This window comes from Hippopotamus amphibius, chromosome 8, assembly GCF_030028045.1.
Source record: "Hippopotamus amphibius kiboko isolate mHipAmp2 chromosome 8, mHipAmp2.hap2, whole genome shotgun sequence".
NCBI lineage: Eukaryota > Metazoa > Chordata > Mammalia > Artiodactyla > Hippopotamidae > Hippopotamus > Hippopotamus amphibius.
The window spans coordinates 12,361,451-12,377,840 of record NC_080193.1 but is presented as its reverse complement, the minus strand read 5'-3'; the positions used below and the strand labels follow the sequence as shown (position 1 = coordinate 12,377,840).

The 16,390-nt window shown below is 49.1% G+C and overlaps 1 protein-coding gene across 1 annotated transcript in view; it reads right to left on the bottom strand.

Annotated features, from left to right (window-relative positions):
• The window catches only part of PLBD2 (phospholipase B domain containing 2), a 28,052-nt gene that overhangs the window by 5,551 nt on the left and 6,111 nt on the right, over nucleotides 1-16,390 (bottom strand). Inside the window, exons 2-8 of the mRNA XM_057744494.1 lie at nucleotides 13,981-14,074; nucleotides 11,714-11,872; nucleotides 9,779-9,879; nucleotides 9,344-9,558; nucleotides 3,976-4,073; nucleotides 891-1,051; nucleotides 241-336 (exon numbers count right to left, since the gene is read on the bottom strand). Of these exons, the coding sequence (XP_057600477.1) occupies nucleotides 241-336; nucleotides 891-1,051; nucleotides 3,976-4,073; nucleotides 9,344-9,558; nucleotides 9,779-9,879; nucleotides 11,714-11,872; nucleotides 13,981-14,074 (924 nt within the window). The remainder of the gene's footprint in view (nucleotides 1-240; nucleotides 337-890; nucleotides 1,052-3,975; nucleotides 4,074-9,343; nucleotides 9,559-9,778; nucleotides 9,880-11,713; nucleotides 11,873-13,980; nucleotides 14,075-16,390) is intronic.

The window sequence follows — 16,390 nt, the reverse complement described above, 5'->3', positions numbered from 1 at the left end:
AGAAAGGGGGCTCCTCTGGGCGCTGCCCTGCTCAAGGACTCCCTCTGGCTCCCCATCGCCTGGGGGTAGACTACGTCCCGAATCTTTAGCCCCGATCAGGGACTGCCCTCTCCTCCCGGCTCGCCTTCTTGAGGTTTCCCTTCCCGTGGTTTCCCTTCCTGCACTTGTTTCAGGTACCTCCAGGCCTCCGCCTAGGCAGTTCCCTCTGCTGCAGTGCCCTGCCCCTTTCCGGGTACTCACGGGATCTGCTCCAGAATGGTAAGCACCCTTTTCCCAGGGCTGGGCCCACCGGGGACAAATGCCTTGTAGTCCACGATCATCCACTGGTTGTTGTACCTGCCATGCCCAAGGAAGGAGGGCTGAACAGACCTTGGGGCCACTGCCCCAGCCTCCCCCTGCCCCCAGGGCACACACAGCCGGGAATCATGGCGCTGGGGTGGTCTGGGTGTGTCCAGCCATCCGACCACCACCCGGACCCTGCAGCTTGACCAGGCGTCCTCAGACTTCTCTCTCATCATGCTGCTTACCTGCTCCAGAGGCGTCTATGGCTCCCTAGTGCTTACTGGAATGAAGGTCAATTCTGCCCAATGTTCTAAGACCCTGCCCTATCCAGCTTCAGTGTCTTTGGCTCACAGGGCCCCCACCCACTCATGTCCACCTCCTCAGACAGCCTTCCCTTCTGTTCCCAGAGGTCTCAAGTTCCAAGTGTCTTCTGTCCTTCCCCTGGGGGGGCAAATCCCTTCCTTCCTGTGCCTCAGTTTCCCCACATATAAAACAAGGAGAGCACTCTGCAGAGGGTGTGTGGCCCTGGTGCCATGTCAGGTCCCCCGGGGTCTGAGCATCAGTGGGGAGGTTGGGTGGGACAGCCACGGGGCCAGGAGCCCACTCACGTGCCGCTGTTGAACCTCTTGAAGATATCGGTCCAGGAGTCCCCATCCAAGGCCAGGCGATTGGCCACGACATTGCGCATCCACTCCAGCACACAGCCCTTGGGCTCCACGTACTTCCACAGGGCTGAGTTCCTGTTGCCAATAGTGGTCTCCAGGGTCACCTGTGGGAGAGCCGGGGGGGGGGGGGTTGCATGAAAGGGTCCCCTGACTCACAACCAGGGCATGCTGCCACCACGTGGCAGCGTTGCATCCATCGTGGTTCAAAATCGTTGCCTAGTTTTCTAAAACCTCATATCCTGGCTTAGGTGCATGTTCCTCACTGGCTCTTTGGATGAGCACTCAGGGGGTTTATGATCAAGATCATGCGGGCAGCTCTGCTCTGGGGAACAGCCCCTACGACAGCCCAGGGTGCCACTTCTACAGGACCCACTCCCCCTACCAAGTGGGTCCACTCTTTCCCCAGAGAGAATGCATCCCATCTCTACCCCCTTCCCTGGCGGACTACCAGAATCTCCATGAATTCTTACAGCCCTCCCGGGGGAAACACAACATGGCTACTAATGTCCCTGTCTTCTTTAAAGGTAAACTGAGGCCCGGAGAAGCTAAGAGGCTTGCCAAAAGGTCATGGCCACTAAGGGGACGGGCCAAGATCTGATCCCCAAATTTCCAACTCTGAAATCAGGGCTTGCTCTCCTACAGCAGGATATTAGCATGCCTCTTCTTTTTTTATATGCTGGAAAACAACTAAGAGGTAGCAGTAGCCATAAACATGATGTTTCAAAGAGGAATCTGCAGGGACTTCCCTGGTGGCGCAGTAGTTAAGACTCCGAGCTCCCAATACAGGGGGCCCAGGTTCGATCCCCAGTTAGGGAACTAGTTCCCACATGCTGCAACTAAGAGTTTGCATGCCGCAACTAAGGAGCCCTCGAGCCGCAACTAAGGAGCCTGCTTGCTGCAACTAAGACCCGGACCGGTGCAACCAAATAAATAAAAGAAACAAACTTGCTTTAAAAAAAAAAAGAGAAGAGGAATCTGCAAAGCAAGACTCTCAATAGCAATGCCCAGGTAGGAACAGCTTCTCCCACTCCCTCCAAACTGTACCCTCCTCACCCCTCTAGTGTCCCAAGTCATCGCTGGGATTCAGACCCGCATGGCCTCGAAAGCCCTGGAGGGCAGTTTCCTCTCTCTGTGCCAAGGGTTGTACTCAACCTGGGGCAGTGCTCAAGGAGTCGGTGGACTTGGGTGGGAAAACATTACATCTTCATTTTCACTGATGTCAAACTGAAATGCAGCATCTCCTTCCATTGCTGATACAGGTGACACACCACAGTGTTATTAGCGGTACCCAAGACCGTCACCAACAGAAATCATAGACGTTTTCCCACATAGGACAGGACTGCACACATCTCAAGATACCGTTTATGCTCCTTGTACTTCTAAATCATGGCAGGCCGCCCACCTGCAACTGGAGACTGGAGTTGCTTTTTTTTTTTCTGGCCACGCGTTGCGGCCTGTGGGAACTTAGTTTCCTGACCAGGGATCAAACCTGTGCCCCCTACATCGGGAGCACAGAGTCTTAACCACTGGACCACCAGGGAAGTCCCTAGAGTTTCTCATTGAACGTGCTAATAAAGCAGCACATACAGGTGGACCCCAGAGATATTGCGGGACCACCACAGTACAGCAAATGTCGCAAGAAAGCAAGTCACGTGGATTTGTTTATTTCCCTGTGCATATAAGAGTTATGTTTCCACTATATACTATAGTCTATTAAGTGTGCAACAGTATTATGTCTTAAAAACCAATGTACATACCTTACCTTTAAAATAGAAAACAAGCAAAAACAAAAAACAAAAAACTGATTACAATAGTCACATTAAAGATCACTGATCACAGATCACCATAACAAACACAGTAATAATCAAAAAGCTTAAAATATTGGGAGAATTACCAAAATGTGACACAGAGATATGAAATGAGCAAATGCCGTTGGGAAAAAAAAAATGGAGCTAATAGATTTGCCCGAGGCAGGGTTGTTAACAAACCTTCGATTTGTAAAAATTGCAGTATCTGCAAAGTTCAATAAAACAGTGTATGCGTGTATATTACATTCAAAGCTTATTTACAGAACATTTCGATAAATGCATGTCAATAAAACTGGTCTCCTTTATAATCCCATATATGTTGACTTGTGCATTTAAAAGCTTTACTCTGAGAAGGGGTTCACAGCTCACTGATTGCCAAAGAAGTCCGTGACATAAGAACAGTTAAGAACTCCAATGGAAGGTAAATTTCCTGCCCCGACACTTTTCAGGTAACTGGATCAAACCATTTCAACTGTCCTTCCCCCGGCTTCACTCCCGCTTTCCCGGCCCCGGACCGCAGCAAGGGGGTCCCCTCACCCACTGCCTGGCCCCTCTCATGCTTCTTCCCACATTTAAGGGGACTAAATCCCACGCTCCTCTCACAAAGTAATAGAAGAGAAAGAGCCCCTTCCTCTCCCCTCCCCAGGAATTGGAGTCATCTGCATCTAGGATTGTTTTTTTTTAAGTGATGTTTTTTCTCCTCTGCAGTGTTGCCCTGGCGACCACAGGGCTTGCTGCGGCGGCGAGAGGTGCCAGGAACAGATTTCTAAACGAGTTTGGAGGCCAGCCAGGAAAACCGATAAAAACAACACACTGTAAACAACATTTATTCAGAAAACCTCGCCAGGTTTTGAGGGGGTTTTGTGGAAAACAAGAGGAAAGGCAGAACGGGAAAGAGCAGAGTCATGGTAGGGAGAGAGACGGCTTGTCCTAAATACATAAACACAAAATGAGGTCACTGGGGCCAAGGATATTTCAAAAGGGCCCAAACCAACAATTTCTGAGGAGCTGCATGACAATGCAGAGTCCCAGGCCGGCTGCAGGGTCTGGAGGCCCCGGGTGGGACCTGGGGATCTACGTTGTACAAGCGCCTCCTGGTGGAGGACAGCCTCGGCCCTGGGGTTGGGGGGTCGGGGGGAGGCTGTGTCTGCCTGCCCGCACCTGACCTGCTGGGTAAGAAGCTGCCCTGAGGAGAGAAGTGATACTGGAGGATGACTCACCAGTCCGCTGCCCAGGATGTAGAAGTCATCACAGGAGAAAATGGTACCAGGGTAGGATGAGAAGGTCACCCTGTTGCCGGGAGCCGGGGTAGATTGCTCTGCAGTGGGGAGAGTGAGCCCGGGTCGGGGTGGGCTGGTCAGACAAGCCCATATGGAGACCCCCACATCCCCACCCAACAAGCCTTGGGAGTCTGCAGGTGGAGCAGCAGGCTTCAGAGGAAGCCCCCACTCCATCCTCCCTGAGAGTGAGCAAACCAGGCCATTTGTGTAAAAGCTAGTAGAAATATATATATGAGAGACATTTTTTGGATTACTATACCTTTTTTTGGCTTTCCCTTTTTTTTTTTTAATTGCAAAATCCTATTGTAAAAAAGATAATTCAGAGAGCAAATACCCAAAAGGCTGAGAGCACAAACTTTGTTTTGGGGTGGGGAGGGAGAGGGTTTATCCCCTGCTTTATTGAGGCACAACTGACAAACAAAAATTGTCTAAGGTGCACACTGTGCTGTTTGGACAGACACAGACATTGTGAAAATGTGCCCACAATCAACGGATTTACACACTCATCACTTCACATAGTTACCTTTGCCGCGTGTGTGTGGTGAAAACACTTCAGTTCTACTCTCTTGGCAAGTTTCGAGTACACAATACAGTGTTGTTAACTACAGTCGCCACGCTGTGCTTTAGATTCCAGAATTTGTCTTCTAATTGGGAGTTGGTATTCTCTGACCATCTCCCCCTTTCCCCCTCCCCCCAGCCCCCAGCCACCACCATTCTACTCTTTTTCTTTTCTTTTCTCGTCTTTTCTTTTCTTTTCCCTCCCTCCCTCCCTCCCTCTCCCTCTCTCTCTCTCTCTTTCTTTCTGAATCTCACTGCTTGTAGGATCTTAGTTCCCTGACCAGGAATAGAACCTGGGCCCCTGGCAGTGAAAGTGTGGAGTCCTAACTACTGGACCAGCAGGGAATTCAACTTTTTTACATGCCACATGGAAGTGAGATCATATAGTATTTGCCTTTCTCTGACTTATTCCACTCAGCATAATGTCCTCCACGTTCATCAATGTTGTCGCGAATGGCAGGATTTCCTTCTTTTTGCAGCTGAATAATATTCCATTGTACGTATTTTATGTGCGTGTGTGTGTGTGTGTGTGTGTGTGTGTGTGTGTACGTGTACATTTTCTGTATCCATTCATCTGGCGATGGACATTTAGGTTGTTTCCATATCTCAGCTATCGTGAAAACTGCCATGAACATGGGGATGCAGACATTTCCTCAAGATTTTATTTCCTTTGGATGCCTACCAGGAAGTGAGGTGGCACGGGCTTTGGAGGGAGGAGACCTGGGCAGAATCTCGGTTCAGCCCCTTACCAACTGTTTGGTTTACGGCAAGTTACTTAGCCTTTCTGAGCCTCAGTTTCTTTATCCACAAACTGCTAATAATAATCCTTCACCCCACACACAGCAGTTGTAGGGATTTAATTTACGAGATTGTGGAGGTAAAGAGCTTCTTGCACAACAGTGGGTACCCAGCAGGCCTACCATCAAGGGCACTGGCGTAACCAGACCAGCACTTGTCAAGGGATGGGCTTCAGGTACAAAGGTTTCTGGGGTGGAGATGAGGGCCCCTGGGGATGAGGGGATGGACCAAAGGAGCTATTTTTGTATAATCAACGAATGGATAGAAGTAAAAAGAGCAAAGGCATCACTGAACAGCTAAAACTGGAAGGGGAAACAACCAACACCAATGGTTTTCAGGGCTGGGGGCAGGGCAGGTTACAAGTGATTTTTATTCCTTCTTTGTGCTCCACTATATTTTCTAACTTTCTGCAGTGAATATCTATGACTTGAGTAATTTGTTTTAATTATTACAAATTAGTGTGGAAGACAAAAAGAAATAACCCAAATATTCACCAATAGATGGGTGGATAAACAAACTGTAGTATCTCCATACAGCAGAATGTTAGGCAATCGGAAAAAGGAACGAAGTGCTGACACCTGCTACGACACGGAGAAGCCTTGCAAACATGATACTGAGTGAAAGAAGCCAGTCATAAGAAAAGCACCATGGTATGCTTCCATTTTTATGGGACGTCCAGAACAGGCAAATCTACGGAGGTAGAAAGTAGACTAGTGGTTGCCAGGGGCTGGGACGAGTGGGAAAAGGGAGTGATTACTCAATGGGTACAGGGTTTCCTCTTCGAGTGACGAAAATATTTTGAAACTAGATAGAGGTGGCCACTGCACAACATTGTGAACGTACTAAATGCTATTGAACTGTTCACTTTAAAACAGTTAATTTTATGTGAATAAGTTAAATAGGCAAATATAACACCATGGGAAAGAAATCAGAAGAGCGGTTGCCTGGGGAGAGGGGTGGAGGCTAATTGCAAAGGTCACAGGGAACTGTCTAGGAAGATGGGAATGTTCTATCTTTACAGAATGGTGTTTATACGACTGCATGTGTTTGTCTAAACCCATCAAATTATACACTCTACATGTATATTTAAGTTATCCATCAATAAAGTAAATACAACAAAAACAATAAAAAACAGAACAAACTTAGTCTGGGATGTCATTTATCACCCAGCAGGACAGCAAAAAAATTGCAATGAACCAAAATACCCTGTGCTGGCAAGGCTGTGAGGAAAGACAACATATTCACAGAATGGCAGTAGAAGCATAAACTGGTTCAACCATTTTTGGAGCCAATTTGGCTGTATCTAGCTAGAAACTACAACTTTGATTATGCTCATCTTGTAACCCAGCGTTTCCACTAGAAAACATGTCTGGGGGCGCACTAGCTTGCTATAGCACTGTTTGAAACAGCAAAGACCAGGGAATTCCCTGGTGGTCCAGTGGTTGGGACTCCTCAGTCTCTTTGGTGAGGGTCTGGGTTCGGTTCCTGATCGGGGAACTAAGGTCTCATATTCCACAAGCCTTGTGGTGTGGCTACGTAAATAAACAAATAAATACGGAAGGAAGGAAGAAAGGAAGGTAGGGAGGGAGAAACAAACAGCAAAGACCTGGAAATGGCCCAAATCCTCAACTGGGGACTACTTAAAATTCAACATCCAGCCGTTAAAAGGTGGACCAAACATGGCAATGTCGAAAATTCTCCAAGGCCGGCTGTGGAGCAAGAGAAGCAAGCTGCAAACAATCCATACAGCATGATCTTACTTATGTTTTTTAAAAAACCCAGAAAGCAAACTTTTTAGGGCTGTGCAATTATTCTGTAGAATACTGTAATGGCAGATACAAGCCATTGTGCATTTGTCAAAAATCCATAAAGCTCTACTATACAAAGAGTGAACGTGGATGTAAACCACGGACTTCAGTGGATAATAATGTATCACTATTGGTTCACCAACTGTAACCAACGAACAACACTAATGTAAGATGCTCATCACAGGGGAAACTGGACGACACTAATGTAAGATGCTCATCACAGGGGAAACTGGGAAGGGGGGTACATAGGAACTCTCTGTACTGTCTACTCAATTGAGCTGTCAACCTAAAATTTTTCTAAGAAACAAAGTCTATTAATTTTAAAAAGGTCCCTATATATACACATGCAAATGCATCCCCCCAAATTTAGATGAATCCAAACCAAAGTGGCATCAGTGCTTTCCTCTTAGGAGAGGTCTGGAATTTGGGTGGAGGGTGTCAAGGGAGATGTATTTCTTCATCTCTATTGCTGGAATTTGTGACAGTGACAACGTATTCACGTATTACTAGTATAATAAAAATAAGTTAAAGCAAATGGAAACGTGACGTACATTTTTTAAAGTCTAGGGAAAAAACATAACCAGATGTTCACAGAAATGATCTCTTGTGGGTTGTGGGGTATTCCAGTGACTTTCACTGTGTGTGTGTTTTGCTGTGTTTTCCAATTTTCTATAACATACACATATGACTTATGTAGGTTTTTAAAAGATATTAAGATGTCAGCGGATGCATGGCAATGGGAACGACAGACCTGGAGCTACAGACAACAGCATGGGTGAAACTCACAGATACAAACAAACCCGTCCTGCCCGATTCCATTTGTAAAACATTCCAAATTCAACAAACCTGACCCCGGCTGTGAGAAGTCACTACGGGGTGGGGGCAGTGCCTGGAAAGGGACAGGAAGGAAGTTTCTGGGGGCTGGGAATGTTGTCTCTAAATCTGGGTGCTACACATAGGTGTGTGCAGAAATTCCAGCCGTACACTTATGAGCACGCTTTTCTGTGCAAATGTCAATTTCGAAGTTTAAATTTAAATGAATGGGCATTAGGCTGTTTCCAAACCACTACTGCAGTTGACATCCATGTACACAGTCCCTGTGCAGAAACAGAAATGTTTCTCCAGGGACAGATCTGAGCCAGAGGGTTGCTGGATCACGGGCGAGACAGATTTTAAATTTTGTTAGACACCGCTGGCTGGGCTCCTTTTCAAAGTGGCCGTGCCAGTTCACACTCCTGTTAGCCGTGAATGATGGTATACATTTCCCCACCCTCTCGTCACCTCCTTGCAACATTAAATTTTTAAGTTTGGCCAAGAAGGAGGCACTGCAAACGTTTGGCAGTGGCGACCTCTGGGGCTGATGCTGGGGCCAGGAATGATGGGGCACACTACAGGGTACTTGGGCCTCAGTGACAAGGGTTTCACAATTGCCAGGAAGAACATGTTCGTCCATTCCTGCGTAGTTGTTTGCAAAAATGGCTCTAATTCTCCCCATGCTTGTATCCACGTTATCTGCAATGTGACTCTGCACTTCCTTACATCACATGATGGGGTCTGTTTCCCCACTTCTTGAATCTGAATTGGCCAATTAACTTGCTTTGAGCTACAGAATGTTGTGCCAGTTTCGATCAGACCTCAAGAGGCCTTCCACACTTCCCTACCCAGATGTCGCATGAACAAGCCTGAGCTAGCCTGTGGGAGGATGAAAGACCATGTAGCCCAGCTGTCACATCATCCCAGCTGACAGAAAACCCCCAGACATGCAGATGAGGCCATCCTAGATTAGCCAGCTCACCCCAGCTGACTACAGAAGCATTGGTGAGCCCAGCCAAGATCAGCAGGCTTGGCCCAGAATAACAAAATCACCCAGGTGACCCATAGACATGTGAGCAAAAATAAATGGCTGTGTTTTAAACCTTTGTTGTTTTAAATTTGGGGTGATTTGTTATGCAGCAGTAGCTTACTGATACACCTGTGAGATAAAAATTAAAAGGAAATAAACATGTTAAAAATAACATGAACTCTTAGAGTGGCTTTATGGTGACCTCAGTATACATAGGGCCAAGGCCCATACCTCCTAGTACTGTCCCCTCTGTGTACCCACATTCATGCTCACACACACAGATCCACCCACATCTACCCACCTTGGGGTCCTTCTTTGAACTGGAACCAGTATTTCTTCATGATGCGTAGCATGTACTGGTAGGAGTGCCAAGTGTTGTGGGCAACCAGAAGGTCACTCTGACCAGGCAGCAGCTTGATGAGGGCGGAGCAGGAGCCAGAGCCCAAAGCATGCTTGGTCTTGGTCTTATTCAGGGCCAGCTCTAGGTCTTCAAGGTCCCCAGCGATCTGCAACAGTCTGCAGAGGGCCAGGGTGCCAGAGGGTTACCACACCTACTGAGAGTGCCATTACGTACCCATTATCACAGAGGAGGAAGCTGAGGCACTGGGAGGTCCGATGACCAGTCTGAAGCCACGTAGCCAGGAAGTGACAGGGCCGGTACTGGAACCCAGGTCTGTCTGACTATAAGGTGTGTGGCCCTTTCCCCTGCCCTGTCCACTCTGGGGGTGGCACTTACAGGAACCCCAAGGGTTTGATGGTGAACTTCCCAGTTGGAAAGGTCACACTGCCTTCATAGCTGTCCTCTAGGCCTTTCAGCTGCAGGAGGGTCAGCCGCACCTAGGGGGAGGGGGAGAGGGCAGAGGGCAGGGGGCAGAGGGAGGGTGAGGCCTCTCCCCCAGGCTCTCGCCATCTCCTGCAAAGGGAGGGGCTCCAGTGAGAGAGACTCAGGTGCACCCTCCAGGCTCCAGCCAGCCCTGGCCCCCCTCCTTAACCGCCACCATGCCAAGCACTCTCCTGCCATCACTGAACTATATGTCTCCATCCTGTGCCAACCCCAAATCACCCCCACTTAAGAGCCCAGCTCAAAGCCACTTCCTCCAGGAAGCCCCCCGGCCTGCCCTGGCCCACTGCTGACTGCTCCCTGTTCTGAGTTTAGTTAGTGGCTGTACTGCTGATTCAGGGTACTTGTCTCACGTGGCTGACTTCTTCCCACTGTCACTGTCATTGTTCTATAACCATGCAGTATATCACTGTGTCCCCCATGGGGCCTTGGCCTGTGCTGGACATACACCAGGCACTTAGCAAGCATCTGTAAGATGGATGGCCAAAAGGATAGATGGATGGATGGATGGATGGATGGATGGATGGACAGGCAGGACTGAGAGATGGATTGTGGCTGCCGAGTTAAAGAAGAGAAGGACAGAGAGAAAGGAAATCATCTAGATGGACAGGAAGGTGGAGGGAAGGACAGATGTTCAGGCAGGCGCTGAAGCAGATGGATGGATTCATGGAGAGATGGGCCAGATGGATTCATTCCTTCATCTGTAAATTCTCAACAAACCTTCACTTATAAAGCACTTATTGTGTGCCAGCCCCTGTGCTAGGTACTGGGGATAACGTAGTGGACAAAGAGGATGTGGTCCTTGCCTTGTCCTTGTGTTGAAGACAGACCCTGAATGCCTCACAAGAGCGCTATGAAGAAGTGCAGGGAGCAGACGCAGAGGTGAGGAATGGTGGGGGTGAGCCAGGCAGAGGGGGAGGAGGAAGAGTGTTCCAGCAGAAGGAACAGCACATTCTAAAGCCCTGAGGCAAGAGGTAACATACATTGTTCAAGGAACTGGGAGGAGGCCAGGGAGGCTGGAGCACAGATCAAGGTCAGCAGGAGAGGAGGCTGGTGAGGGAGAGGGTGCAGTAGGGTGTGGAGGCCACATTAAGGAGTGTGGGCATCACCCCGGGAGAACTGGGCAGCCCCTGGCGAGAGGTATGAGGAGCAGACACAGAGCAGAGGGGATGGACCAACAGATGGACAGACTGAGAGGTGCCTAGGCCCTGGCCAGAAGGAAGGGGAGGAATGAAGCAGGGAAGGTGGTCGGTCAGAAAGATAGCTGAGCAGGTAGATGGGAGGGTAGATGGACAAACAGGTAGATGATGAACTGAGAGATCAGGCAAGCAGATGGTGTGTACCAGCAAGGTGGGTGGATAGAAGATCTGACAACTAGGCTAAGGTGGGCAGGCAGGTGACACGGATAAATGAGAAGAGAGTGAAAGATGGACAGGCTTGTGGGTGGATGGACGAATAGGCTGACAAACTAGATGCATGGATGGATGGCTGGGTGTATGGATCGATGGGTCAGTGATGGGTGTGTGGATAGATGAATGGGTAGATGGATGGATGGGTGGGTGGGTGGGTGGACAGATGGATGGGAAGGAGAAAGGGAAGGATGGACATGGAGGGAGGGAAGACTGGATGGATCTGTGGATGGATGAGTAGATGGATGGGAGGACAGGTAGGTGGATGGATGAAGGAGGGAGGGAGGGAGAAAGGGCTGGCTAAGAGGAGCAGGGAACAGATAGGTTGGCCAGCTGGAACAGTAGCAGCCTCAGTGTAGCAGGTCCCTGAAGCAGATCCAACCTGCCGTCCCAGCCCTCTGGGCATGGGGGCCGCACCCACCTGGTGCCAGTAAGCAGAGCCATTGTTCAACTCCATCTCCTTCTCAATCCACTCCAGGTTGGCCTCCAGGAACTTCTTGAGCCTCTCGCAGTAACTGACTTCATACTCGAAGGGGCCGCAGTAATTCACCACCGTGTTCATCCAGTGCATATAGATGAGCTGCGGGGCGGGGGAGGTGGGCGAGGGCAGGGGCAGGGCAGCAGGGCTGCGCTCTTCCCCAGGGACCCCACTGGCTCCCCACTCGGGCTCAGGGACCTTACTCCCAACCAGGTCTCCAAAGAGTCTAGGAGCCCTGGTGAGGACACCTCTGCACCTTTGCTCACGCTGGCTTCTCTCCTCGAGGGCCCTTCTCACCCAGCCAGCTCTCACCCCTACCAGGGCCCAACACCTCTGGATGTCTCCCTCCTCTGAAAGCCTCCTGCATTCACAGTCTGTCCTAGATTACACCTCCTCTGTTACTGGGGACCCCCCCGTCTATAAATGTATTCAGTCACTCAACTACCATTTTTTTTGAGCACCTACTATGTCCTGCCCTGAGCACTGAGGACACAGCAGTGAACTTGGCAAGTCCTACCTGTGCCAGTCCCACCAGCCCTCAAGAGGCCTTCCCCACTGCTCTGCCCCGACGTCAAGCTGGGCCGGCCTGCTGGGGGCTGAAAGACCACATGAGGCCAGTCGCCCCCGGCACCCCAGCTGACGGAGAGCCTCCCATGGGGGCTGGTGTGCAGGCTCAGCGAGACAACGTGGGGAAAGCCCCTGGTGCGTGTGTCTGGGGTTCCTCACATGAGAACCGCTCCGGGCCTTGTCTCAGTGTTCCTGGCTCAGGCTACGAGGCCCTCGAGAGATGGAATCCTGTCTCATTTGCTGCCAAGCACCCAAAACAGAGCTGGCCTGACCCAGTGTCTGACACCTCACCAGACGTCGAGGTCCCAGGAGGGCATCTCGAACTGCAACGGGGTGTCAGAACGAGGAGAGGGAGCTTATAAAAGGCTGCCACACTGTACGCCATCTCCGGTGATGGGCTCTGTCGCTCTCACCAGCTTGCCTCTCAGACCCATCCACGCTGCTTATTTTCACTGCTCTGTGATCCTGTGCTATGCTATGGTAGTGCAATCTGGTTACCCACGCACCTGCCGGTGGTGTGTGTGTATGTGTGTCCGCCTCCGGGCTGCTTTGAACTCCTCATGTCACCTCTAGGGTACACACCTAAGGAGCAGGGCCGCTGGGTCCTAGGGCATGTGTGTGTTCAACTCTACAAGTTAACGCCAAATTATCTTCCAACGTGGGTATCACACGTCCACCCACAGTGTGGGAACATGGCCGGCACACCACAGCCTCACCTCCTCTTGATGCCTTCTGAAATCTGGGATTATCACTTTTAAAAAGCCCCGAAGCAGGTAAAGCAAACTCACGTTAAGGGTTCATCACATGTAGTAAAATTAGTTTAACCAAAGGAAGGGAGTGGAAATAGTCAAATGTCCACCCACTGATGAAAGGATAGATAAAATAGTCGATCCCTATAACGCCATATTATTTGGCCATAAAAAGGAATAAAAGTACTAGCACGCACTAAAACACGGAGGAACCTTGAAAATGAGTTAAAGAAGCCAGTCGCAAAAGACTACATATTGTATGGCTCCTTTTATAGGAATTGTCCAGAATTAGCAAATCCATTGAGACAGAAAGTAGATTAGCGGTTGCCAGGGGCTGCGTGGAGCGGGGGGGGAAAGGGAGGTGACTGCTAATGGGTATGGGGTTTCTTTCTGGGGTGATGAGAATGTTCTGGAATTAGACAGTGGTGGTGGTTGTACAACCTTATGAATATACTGAAAACCACTGAATTATACATTTTAAAATGGTGAATTTTATGGCATGTGCATTCTATCTCAATATAAAGGAACAAATGAATGAATGAATGAATGAATGAAAGGGAATGACAGCCACCACATGCAGCGTGGTGGGTGGGTGTCTCTGGGGTAGGGGTGGCAGGGGAATGGAGATGAAAGGGAGGCTTCAACGGTATTAGTAACATTCCAGGGTTTAGTGTGTTCATTACTAAGCTTCGTAACTCGGAAATGTGTCATGTATATTTTATATGCATCAAATAGTACCCAGTGTAAGTTTTTCAGAAATACATGTGAGCCTTTTCTCCCCAATTAGATGGAAGGCTGGGGGCAGGGGAGCCCCCTCTACACACCCTCCAAAGCTCCCTGGGGCACACACTTGATGGGTGGGGGAGCCCCCGGGTTCCCCCGTCTGGCCCTTACCTCCTCGGACACGGCGGCCTCCACCACACCCGCTGCATAGGCCTGCAGGCTGTCGTTGTAGTGGCCATTTGTGTGCAGCTCCAGAAAGGCCCACCTGCAAAGGGAGGAGAGGGGACACTTGGTCAGCGAGGGGGCGAGTGTGTACCGGGCCCTCAGCTCGGCATGCAGCCGTCTGCAGTTTTAAACCATAGAAAACAACACAGTGGTGAACTGCCATTCGCGTGAATGTCTGTCAGTCTGTCTCTGTGCACATGTCAGGCTAAGTCCCTGAAAGAGGAACTGCTAGATCAAAGGTCACACGTATTTTTACTTTTAATATAAATTGACAAACAGCCTCCCCCAGAGCTGTACTAACCTTCATTCCCCGCCCCTCACCCACGATAATACCAGCTAATATCTACTGAGGGCTTCCTCTGCACCAGGCACTGTTCTAGGCACTCCCACATCTATTAACTCATGTGCCAGTCCTTATAACAATCCCACAATCCTGCAAAGCAGGCACCGTTACCATCTCCATCGTATAGAAGAGGAGGAAGTTCAAGCACACAGTTACATATCTGCTGTGGTAGATGGCATTGCAACCCCCTCCCTCCACATCCACGCCTTTTGCTGTGAGGCTTTACGTCCCTCCTATGACTGGCCAAGTGTCCTTCCCCATTCCCTTGATTTGGGCTCAGTCATGTCATGTGACTTGCTCTGGCCAACGGGATGTGGTGGAAGTGACTTGTGTCATTATGAGATTAGCCTTCAAAGGGCCTCTCATGTTTCCACTTGCCCTCTTGTGACCCTGCTATTGCCACAAGAGAAACATGCCCGGGCAGCTCACTGGTCCCAAGAATACGAGAGATACAGGCTGCTGACCAGCTCTGTAGAACTATAGCATGAAGCAGAGCGGCCCCAGCTGCTCCAAAGATCCATGTGCATAAATGGTTGTTTTCTCAAGCTGCTGTGTTTGGGGGCAGTTTGTTACACGCCACTGTTGTCCAGTACTAGCTGATACACATACCAAAGGTCACAGAGCTAAGAAAGGGCAAAGACAGGATTCAATTCCAGGCAGGCTGGCTCACAGGAAGCAGATTCTGATCAGGAGATCTGGGGTAGAGCCTAAGACTGTATTTCTAACTAGGCCCCAGCTGATGCCTGGGGTATATACTGCATTTCTACAATGTACAAACTCCTGTCTGTGCACTCCCTTGCTTAAAATCAATCTTTTTCTTTCTTACTAAGGTGATAGTTGAAAAATTCATTAATGTTAATTATAATCCTTTAATGAATTAAGTTACATATATTTTCTTATTTCTTATTGGCCACTTATAGTTCTTTGGTTCATGTCCTTTACTCATTTTTCTCTACTGTGGCTTTTTCTCATCTTACTATTATTATTATTTTTTTGGCTGCACCACGGCTTGTGGGATCTCAGTTCCCCGAAGAGGGATTGAACCCGGGCCATGGCTGTGAAAGCCCTGAATCCTAACCACTAGACCACCAGGGAACTCCCATCACCTCCTTGCTGATTGGTGAAATTCTCTATATACATATTAGCCCTTGGCTTGTCACTAATATTGAAAATGTCTGTATTTTAAGTGATTTTTGCTTCTGTTTTTGCCATATGGTGGCTTTCAGTTTCATCCTATCAGTCTCTCCTTTATGGTTCTGGATTTCATCCTTGTTCCAAGGACACAAAAATATTCACCCAGGTGACTTCTGTAACTAAGGGAAACATCTTTGAAAGCAATTTCTGTTAAGAAAATGAGGACAACAGAAGACACTAATGAGACCTTGAAGAAGCTGCACAACAGGGAGAACCAGGCTCAGCCAGGACTGTCTCACAGGAATTTGGCAACAAAGCCACCAAAGAGCTCTGGGACAGGAATAGCTCCGTCCCAAAGAAGACGCAGGAGAGGAAATGACTTTCAAAATACTCACACCCAATAGTTTTGGCAATCAAGCTTCTTTGAGTACCTACTGGGTACCAGACACTGAGGCTATATAAGAATGAATATAACTGCTATGATGAGAAAAGGAATACCATGCTATGGGGGTACCCTGAGGAGGTACGCTCCTGCTGCTACTGAGTAAAATCTAGGAAAGCTTTACAGAAGAAGTGACAGCCGCTCTGGGTTTTGAAGTTTAAGTAGGAGCTTGAGGGGCGGGGGGAGGGAAAGAGGAGACGGAAAGTAAAAGAAGGATGCCTGAGCTCTGAGAGTTCCAAAGCAAAAGACCAAAGCAAAAGAACTTGAGCCATAAGATAAAATGCAGCTGTGGGGACTGGTAATGAGGCCCTGCTATGGTGGATAACAACAGCCCCCAGTGGTAAGCACATCACATGTTCACTTCTCTCTCTAAATTCTCCCAAAGGCCCTATAACATGAGTTTGAGTCTCCCAATTTACAGATATGGGACCCGAGGC